Source organism: Elephantulus edwardii, unplaced genomic scaffold (genome assembly GCF_000299155.1).
Source record: "Elephantulus edwardii isolate Elephantulus edwardi_28Jun2011 unplaced genomic scaffold, EleEdw1.0 scaffold00196, whole genome shotgun sequence".
Lineage (NCBI taxonomy): Eukaryota > Metazoa > Chordata > Mammalia > Macroscelidea > Macroscelididae > Elephantulus > Elephantulus edwardii.
Window position 1 is genome coordinate 5,015,725 of NW_006399946.1, and position 9,898 is coordinate 5,025,622.

Sequence of the window (9,898 nt, forward strand, 5' to 3'; positions counted from 1 at the left end):
TCTCTAATATTACATTTTAGTATCAAGAAAATTAAAACCCTCACCACTTGGTCAAAAGGTATCATCATGATAGAGAAAAGATTGAAATTGTTAATGATTTCATTGTACTTGGATCCACAATCAACACCCTTGGTACCAGCAGTCAAGAAATCAAAAGAAGTATGATGTTGGGAATGTTTTTTGTCAGGGAACTCTCCAAATTGCTGAGGAGTAAGGATGTAAGTTTAAAGACTAAGGCATACTTGATTTAGACAATTACTTTTTTCAATCACTTGTTAAGTATTTGAGAGCCGGCTAATGAGTAAAGATGATAGAAGAATTGAAACCTTTGACCTGTGGTACTAGAGAAGAATACTGAATATCTCATGGACTGCCAAAAACCCAAACAACTATATCTTGGAGAAAGTGCAACCAGTGTGTTCTTTGGAAGCAACGATGGTGGAATTTTCTCTCACATACTTAAGACATACTGTTAGAACGGGGTCAGTCCTTGGAGAAGGATATCATGTTTGGAAAAGTGGAGGGTCAGCATAGTAGAGGTAGATCCTCAATAAGATATAGTCCAAAGATGACTCTAACAATGGGCTCGAGTATATTGGAGATGGCAAACATGACACAGGACAGGGCCATGTTCAGATCTGTTGTTCATAGGATTGCTTTGAGTCACTGCTGACCACCATCAGGAGGATAACAAATGTGTCTCATCTAGGTTCTTGTGCATACTGAGCAGAGTAACCCTATGACACAACAGCAGCACGTCGGCGACTTCTGTTGTAAAATGCAGAAGGCAGACAGCGTATGAGGCCATCACTCAGTGTCAAGCGGTCATCGAAGCCTCCACATTTAAGTGTAGGTCATGGTAACATTCGCCGGAGTTACCTAATTCAAGGTTGAACAGCCACACGGAGTGGAGCCTGCTGCGTGCTGAGTGTCGGCTGGCCTGGAAAGGAGCCTTCCTCCCGGCCATCCTTTCTGGTGCTCCAGACAGGAAGCTGAGATCCCCACCTATGATGTATTCCCTCTCCTGAAACACCTGCATCCAGACAGCTAGCCACCCGCTGGACTTTGATGAGCATGGTTAAAGAAGTAGGCTGAACACTAAGCCCTGTGAGTGGAGCTATGTAAGAGGCAGGGTGGGTCTGAGCTCGGATGCGCGGCGGGGCGCTGTGCGCAGAGTGGGGCTAAACTAGTACTGGGTTAGGGTAGAACTTTGGCCTCTTCTGGGTGGCGATGTGCGCGGGGCAGGGCGGGCCAGGGCCGGGCCTAGGCAGAGTTTAGGATGCCGCCGGGTGGCCCTTCACCAGCAGGGCAAGTTGGGTTCAGCTTGGTTGCGCCAGGTGGCGCTGTGAGCGACGTGGTGCAGGGCGGAGCCGAGGTGGGACGGCCCCAGATGACGTTATGCGCGGGGCTGGGGCTGAGCTCAGCCTGCGCTGGGTGGTGCTGTGCCGCGGCGCCGGAAGGGGCCAAGGCTGATCGGGCCGGTGCCGTGTGGGCGGAGGCACGGTCAAGCTGCAGCTCCGCCCCCGCGCGAGAGGGCCTTCACAGACAGCTGGGAGGCGGGAGGCGCGGGAGGCGGGCGCGCAGGCAAATTTGGCTGGAGGGACTCAAGGGCAGTAACGCTCATCGGAGTTGAGGTCCTGTAACTTCGGTTGCCGCCGGCGACCTCCTCCAGCATCCCCCTAACCCCGATCCCCAGCCGGTGGGGGCTAGGCGTCACCAAGCCCCACCGAAGCAGCGATGAAACCGTGCCAGGAAGACGGGGCGGATGCAGCTGCGGGAGACCCCTGGAAGGAGTGTTTCGAGGCGGCCGTGCAGCTGGCGCTCCGAGCCGGGCAGGTATGCCCCCTTTCTGCCCTCGCCCCCACTCCGTCCCCCTCTCCCCCGAGCACCGTGCAGTGTCCCAGCCCAACCCTGTATTTCCTCCCGCGTCCACTGGAGCGGCCAGGCCAGATCACACCTGTCGGGGACTTTCTGAAGTTTGAAGGAAAGACGAGCTGTTCTTGCGAAAATCAGAGAAACTCAAGAGAGGTGCGGGGCTGGCGGTGCCGTGCGGGGCGCAGCCGGGTGCGGCCTGGGGCTCCAGGTGCTCTGAGACCGCGTGCCACAGCGTCAGAGCCCCGGGCAGGTGTGGGTGTGAGCCTGTGAAAGGAGCTCTTTGTGCTGTTTCCAGGACAAACCACTCCTGTACCTAACTTTAGCCCCAAGGAGCTAAGGGCGGGGATCACCTGCTTTGTGTCCCCCTTTCTCAGTGGTGGACGCAGCCACCACTAAAACGTATCAGGCACAGACTCTTCCTTAGGGCAGTTAGATTGCAAATGGTTACCTGACCTTTGCATTTGAGAGTGAGTTAGATTGTATCAAAGATGCAAGTCCCTCTGAGAAGTTTAAAAATTCCATCCAAAGCCACTGTTTAGTTTTGACCTGAAGGTATTGCCGCTGATTGTCATTCCTTGAGCTTGCAGAGCTCGTACTTATTCAGATTGCATACTGTGATCAGCACCGTGTTCTCCACAGGTGACCACGGAGGGGCAGGACTTTACTACCATTTTTTACATGTATTTAAAATTGTCAGGGAGGAGATTGCTGAGCTTTCTCCCATTGAGCAGCTTGTGGATTTGAACCGCATGCCTTAGGGTTGGAAACACAACTAATGTTAAGAGCTCCTGTGTGGTAGTTACCAGTCTGTGTTCAGGCTGTGACTAAATGGGTACTTGCCCTCTCAGGGTTTTACAGCAGTGTTGAGTTGGTAAGAAGACATTCTCTGTACTTTGTTTGAAGGCACGTAATTGGATTTTTGTAGGAGATGAACATGGCCAGAAGGAATGATGTGGACAGATTGACTTTTAAAATATTAAGACAGCATCATCTTTTTTTCTTTTCTTTCAGGTCTAACAGTCTGAAAAGGCTGTGCAAGTTTTCCCTACATGTTAAAGTCATGTTCTTATCGATCTTACTTGTGTTTTAACACCCAAGTGTGCTTTACCTTGAAGGGACTCCTCTGAGAACTTTTGCCTGAAGTTTGCTTTGACCTTCTGTGGTCTCGTTGTGTTAGAGTGTCACTGTGTTTCTGAGGAGTCATGGCTGGTTTGTCAGAAATAGATCTTCAGATGTTCTTCCCCAGGTGCCTTGCAGTGCCTCCAAGCTTTTAGTTAATAGGTGAACGTTCTAACTTTTTATATTATCGGAGAACTCTATGACTTCATGTGCAGGCCCCCTAAAAATTAACCTTTAGTGTAACCTTCTTTGTTTTAAGAACTGAAAACAATGCCTTTAAAGACCTTATGACTTAGAAGAAGTGTTGTGAAATGTCACCCTTTGCCTCCATCACCTTTCCCACCAGAGTTCCCTCATAGGAGTCAGTCAACAATATAGGCTGTTAGCATGGGCTTCTGTTCTCCCTTCCCCTCATCCACCTCACATCCTGTCCAGAGAAGACATCATCGAGGTGCTTAAGAACTTTAGATCCCACCTTACAAATTTTCTTCCTGGAGTCTTTGAGAAGAAGCCAGCTCAGGAACTAGAAGCTAATGTATGAAACTTCAAATGAGTTATAAAGGTTATCTATGGCTCTTCAAATTTAGATACATGAAGAAACAGAGTGTAGTACAATTTACTTGAACTCATGTATGGAACTTTGAATATGGCAGGCACAATTCTGTCTTAAAAATTTCAACCTATTTAAGAGACATTTCATGTATTCGCAAACTGTCAACAACAAAAAAGCTTTTTTTTGAAACAGGAGGAGTGAACTAAAGATTCTGCCATTAGAAGTCTGGTCAGGAAGCCCAGGGCTGTGAGTTTCTCTTCAGTATTGTGCATATATTTCTTGCCTACTGGACAGTAGGTGAGAGAAAGTTCTGTAGCTGGAGAAACAGAAGCCATAAGAGGTCACTATAACATGGAGTAGAGGTCTTAATGCTCTTATGATAATCAAGGTGTAAACTGAAGTAAATGTGGGCTGTAGCTAGGTAGTAGCCCAGTGAGCAAGGAAAGGGTGGTTCGTAGTGGTCAGTTTTTTGAGCCCTCCTCAGTAAAGTACTGCTTGGTACAGTTTGCATTGCTTTGTGGTCAAATACTTGATCCTCACCAGTGCCCAATGACCTACTGTCTTAAACTATTTGCTTTCCTGAGTCTGTTATCTACATGCTAAAAAGTAATGGGCTCAAAGGGGTAGACTTGTCAAGAGATAAGCATCAACTGCCCTTGAGCCTTCAGCTGTTGGTTCAGGTCAGGGTAGTACAGACAATTAATTACCATTTCCCCCTTTTCCTTGTGGTAAAAGCTTCTACTGTCCCTTATAATGCTGCTCTCTCAAAAAGGGCTTCCATGGTTACTCTCTCCCCTTCCATTCAGTCCACTCCACCCCACTATGTTTTCAGTGACTCTGAAAGTCTTCACTTCCCTTTGAGTCCCTACTGCTTTTGCAGCTTTAGGTCACCATTAGAAAGCTCTCTTTGTCTTGCAAGTTTTTGTGTTTTGTGCTCTAGTCCTCCAGCAAGCTTGGGTAAAGGCTATGGCTCTGGCTTCTTTCATGGCAGTCCCAGGTCAGCTCTGCTTTTGTAGTCTTTGCTTGTCTGATGCTGCTGTTGTCCTGTCTTGGTCACAGTCTGACTCTGGCTCCAAAAGATGCTTGCTGCATTCTCTGCTATTCCTACTAACAGCAAGATTCCTATGTTCTGTCTCTAAATCAGCTCAATTAAGCCTGATGGGATGGTAAATCTGGCCAGTCACCTCATTAGTGTTCTACACACCCTATTTGCATTTTCTCACCCAGCCGCGTGGCAAAAGTCAAATGCAATGACCTATGAAAGCTATTTTGAACAATAAATCCACTTTGTCACACTGGCAGAACTAAGGAGCTTCCTAACACTTGCACAAGCAAGACAGATGACAGCCTTGCCTAGAGCCGACTCCTTGGCTTTTGAATTTTTAGATGTCTGAGTGATGGAGGCTTTCACTTATATATGCCAAGAAACTTTTCAACCTGTATGCAGAACAGATCATCCAGGAAGCTTGGCTCTATGAGGAGAAATGCGGCATCAGGATTGGTGGAAGATCTATCAACAATCTGCGTTATGCAGATGACACAACCCTGCTTGCTGAAACTGAGGAGGACCTGAAGCGTTTGCTGCTGAGGGTCAGGGACTGCAGCCTTCAATATGGATTGAGGCTCAATGTCAAGAAGACCAAGATTCTCACCACTGGACCAATTGGCAGCATCAGGATGGATGGTGAAGAGATTGAGATTATTTACAGCTTTAGTCTGCTTGGCTCCACAATCAACACTCTTGGCACCAGCAGCCAGGAAATTAAAAGACGTATTGCGATGGAAAAGTCTGCTGTTAGGGACCTCTCTAAAGTACTGAAGAGAAGGAGTGTCTCTCTGGAGACTAAGGTGCGTCTGATACAGGCCATGGTCTTTGCAATCACTTGTTATGCGGCAGAGAGCTGGACAATGACCAGGGAGAACAGAAAGAGAATTGATGCTTTTGAGCTTTGGTGTTGGAGAAGAGTGATGAGGGTACCATGGACTGTTAAGAAAACAAACAGATTCCTCCTGGAAAGGGTTAAACCTGGCTGCTCCTTGGAGGCAAGGATTCTGAAACTTCGTCTAACATACTTTGGTCATGTTGTAAGGAGGTCCTTGGAGAAGGACATCATGCTCGGGAGGGTGGAGTGCAGGCGCAGGAGGGGAAGGCCCTCTGGGAGGTGGATTGATTCAGTGACTGGGGCAATTGAGATGAGTGTGTTGGAGACAATGAGATTGGCACAGAGCAGAGCAGGGTTTAGAGCTGTTGTACATAGGGTCACTATGAGTTGCAAGCAACTCGATGGCACATAACAACAACAATGCCAAGAAACTTGAAAGCCAACTGGGAAACAACAAATTTATGCCTACTTCAAAGAAAGATGATCCACATAATAGGTAATATATAAAACATCATCATTAATATCAAATGCAGGTAAAATCTTGCTGAAAGTATTTTTTAAACAGATGCAAAAGTACATTTGAGAGAACTGCCAGAAAGGCAAACCAGATTCAAAAGAGGATGTAGTAAATAAGGGATGTCGTTGCTTATGTAGGATGGACAGATGTCAGAGACTATCAGGAGATTCTTACTAGGTTTTTTATTGGCTACTCAAAGACATTCAGATATATGTATCAGAATATATTATGATAATATATAGTGCCCAATGACCTACTATCTTGGCCCAGTGGTAAGAATCTGGAACAATCCTGAAGGCACACAGTTCAAATCCACTAGCTGCTCCATGAGAGAAGGATACGAAATCTCTTCCCCTGCCATTACTGCCTCTGAAAACTCACAGGAGGGTCAGCTATGGGTCATCTCCAAGTCGATAGTATATAACAACAATAACATTAGAAAGAATTGGAATTTAATTATGCTTATAACATTAATAACAATGTGAAACCTATACATAGACTGAGACAGATGTTCAAACAGAACACAGGGTTATTGCATGGTTTTAAAATCTAAAATGCTATGCATTAAAGTTGTGTCTTGTTACCATGCTTCATTCTTACCACTAGACCAATAGGGAATAGATAGATCCATAATCAACACCCTCAATACCAGCAGTCAAGAAATCAAAAGACATATTGTGAGAACCAAGATGGTGGCAGTGGAGGAAATAGCGTAAGGAGCTGGAAGAGCGGCAAGCAGCATAGAAATGGGCCATCATAGAGACCGACGCAGCGTGATGTTGACAGTAGGAATTTGAGTCAGAACTTTTATTAAAATAATTAGTTTGGGAACTATAGGAGCAGCGAGCTGTGGGCCCTGGCAGAAGCCACCAGCCAAGCTGCTGTGGGAACCACCTGCCAGGAGAAAGCAGGTCAGTAGGAAATTGATTTTCTTATGCCCCACCAACCAGCCAGAAGTGAGGAGGCTGGTGGGAATGTGACTGAGTTTTCTTAAGCCTCACTGGATTCAGGAACCCTCTGGGGCAGGGGTCACTGGGCGAGGGCGCTTGAGTGAAGGCCACTGGGCAAGGATCACCGAGTGAGAGCCACTGCGTGGGAGATAGACAGCTGGAATTTGAATAGGGACCCCACTCGTGAGCACACTCTGACAACTTAAATCTGAGTGAGTTTCCCATAAGTGGCTGACCTGCCTCTTTGGTTTCTCTACCCCCTGTGCCTGTCCTGCCCCCCATTTGGCTCTACACTTGTGCCTACACATCCAGTCAATCAACTTGCCTTTAATCTGGAGAACCTTGATCTGACTTAGCTATAAGAGGCTTTTCTCACAGGCCCTGAACTGAACCTTCCCTTGAATCAGAAGTTCAGAGAGAAACACAGGCAGGGGAGCTGCCCCTATGATTTCTAGAGCACTGTCTTCAGATCAAGAACCTATCAGTGTCACAAGAGAAGCATGCTATCTCACACCTTACATAAGTGCAAAGCAAGATGTCACCTCCAAAGAGTGAAACAGTATCAATGGATTTCCTAAAGCCAGAAAGTCTGATGGAACTTTCTGACACAGAATTTAAAAGAACAATGATTGAATATTTTCAATAGGTGGAAGACAAACTTGAAGAATTATAGGACACTGCAAGCGAAGACCAGAAGGAGCTAAAATAATAATAATAATAATAATAATAATAAATCCAGAACAATGCAGATAAAACAAACAAGGCATTTGTGGCACTGGAAGAAAGAAAAAAAAGAAACCACAATCCAAAATATGAGGTCTAATGTAATGTTTTAGATTCTGTCAACATGATGGAGGGACACAGGAGCAGAGTTGAGGAGATGGAATATAGAACCAGTGAAATAGAAGACAGAATTGCTGAAGAAGGAGAAACAATCACCTCCTGTCCAGTCAGATCCAATTTGATGGTACACACATAAAAAAAAAAAAAGATAGAATTGCCACCACTGATCTGCTAGAGCAAAAAGCAGAATCAAAAAGGAAGGAAAAAGAAGAAAACCTAAGAATAATGTGGGACACCATCAAGAGAAATAACGTACACATCATTGGAATCTCAGAACAGAAAGAAGCAAGTAAAGGCACTGAAAAAAAAAAATTGTGGAAGAATTATTAGAGGAAAACTTCCCAGTCATAATGAAGAATGAGAGAATATAAATTCAAGAATCTGAGAGAAAACCACATAGAATAGATCCCAAAAGATATCATAATCAAATTTGCCAGAACCAAAGATAAAGAGAGAATTCTGAAAGCAGCAAGGGAGAAACAAAGAGTAACTTCTAAGAGAGATCAGATAAGATTAAGTGCCAATTTCTCAGAAGAAACCATGTAAGCCAAAAGACAGTAGAAGGACATATATCAAACACTCAACACAACTGTCAACCAAGAATACTGTACCCAGAAAAATTGTCCATCAAATATGAAGGAGAGATCAAGATATTCCCAGAAAACAGAACCTGAGTTTGTAAAAACAAGACAAATGTTGCAGGAAACATTGAGAGATATCCTTCTTACAGAGGTGCCACAGAAAGCAGCATGGACCAAAGTAACTAACAACAACACCAAAAAGAACTCAACAAAATTATAGAAATACAACCCTGTCTTTCAATAATCACACTGAATGTGAACAGTTTGACTGCACCACTGAAAAGAAAAAGTAGCAGATTGGATAAAAACCAAAAATCCATCAATATGCTGTCTATAAGAAAGACACCTGAAAAAGGACGATAAAGAAAGACTAAAAATGAAAGAATGGGAAGAACTATACCAAGCAAATGGCAACAAGCAAAAACCAGAAATAGCAATATTAATCTCTGATAAAATAAATTTCAAACCAAAACCCATCACAACAGACAAGAAGAGTCACTACATAATGCATAAAGGGTCAATAGAACTAAAGGACATTATATTAAAAAAATCTATGCACCAAATGAAAGACCTGCAAAATATATAAAACAAACATTAACAAAACTGAAAAAGAAAATAGACAACACTACTATAGTAGTTGGAGACTTCAATATACCCCCCTCTCAAGAAAACAGAACTACCAGAAAAAAAACTCAACAAAGACGCTCAAGAACTAAATCACACAATAAACCAACTTGACCTCATAGATATCTATAGGCTAATGCACCCTCAAAAAATACAGTATACCTTCTTCTCCAATGTGCATGGAACATTCTCCAGAATAGATCACATTTTAGGTCACAAGGCAAGCATCAATAAATTAAAAAACATAGAAATGATACAAAACATTTTCTCAGACCACAATGCAACAAAATTACAATTTAATAACAAGAGGATAAAGGTGGGGAAAAAAACCCCATCCATTTGGAAGCTGAACAACATCTTGCTTGAATATGAATAGGTATTAGAAGAAATAAAAAATGAAATAAAACAAGTTTCTTGAAACAAATGACAATGAAAACAACACTTACCAAAACTTCTGGGAAAGAGCAAAGCAGTAATCAGAGGTCAATTTATAGCAATTAAGCAAACATCAAAAGGCAGGGAAAAAAATCACCATTGAATCTCTAAGCCAGTGCCTCCAACAAATTGAAAACTTGAAACCTTCTAAAAACAATGAAATTATAAAAATTAGAGCAGAAGGGAGCTCTGGTGGCCTAGTGGCAAGATACTGCACTTCAATCCCAGAGGTACGCAGTTCAAATCCACCAGATGCTCTGCTGGATAAGGAGGGGGCAATCTCCTCCTGTACCAGTCAGATCTGATTTGATGGTACACGTAAAAATAATACAATAAAAATGAAAAAAAAAAATTAGAGCAGAAATAAATGAAATGGAAAACAGAAAAACAATTAAAACCATCAACAAAACTAGGAGTTGTTTCTTTTAAAAGGTCAATAAAATCAACAGACCACTAGCAAAACTAGCAAAGGAAAAGACATAAATAATTGGAATAAAAGAACCAACTAATATAAAAAA

General features: G+C 43.6%; 1 protein-coding gene across 1 annotated transcript in view; it reads left to right on the forward strand.

Annotated features, from left to right (window-relative positions):
• Positions 1-1,737: 1,737 nt before the first annotated feature.
• IMPA2 (inositol(myo)-1(or 4)-monophosphatase 2) overlaps positions 1,738-9,898 on the forward strand; it is a 116,159-nt gene continuing 107,998 nt past the window's right edge. Inside the window, exon 1 of the mRNA XM_006897014.1 lies at positions 1,738-1,836. Within this exon, the coding sequence (XP_006897076.1) occupies positions 1,738-1,836 (99 nt within the window). The remainder of the gene's footprint in view (positions 1,837-9,898) is intronic.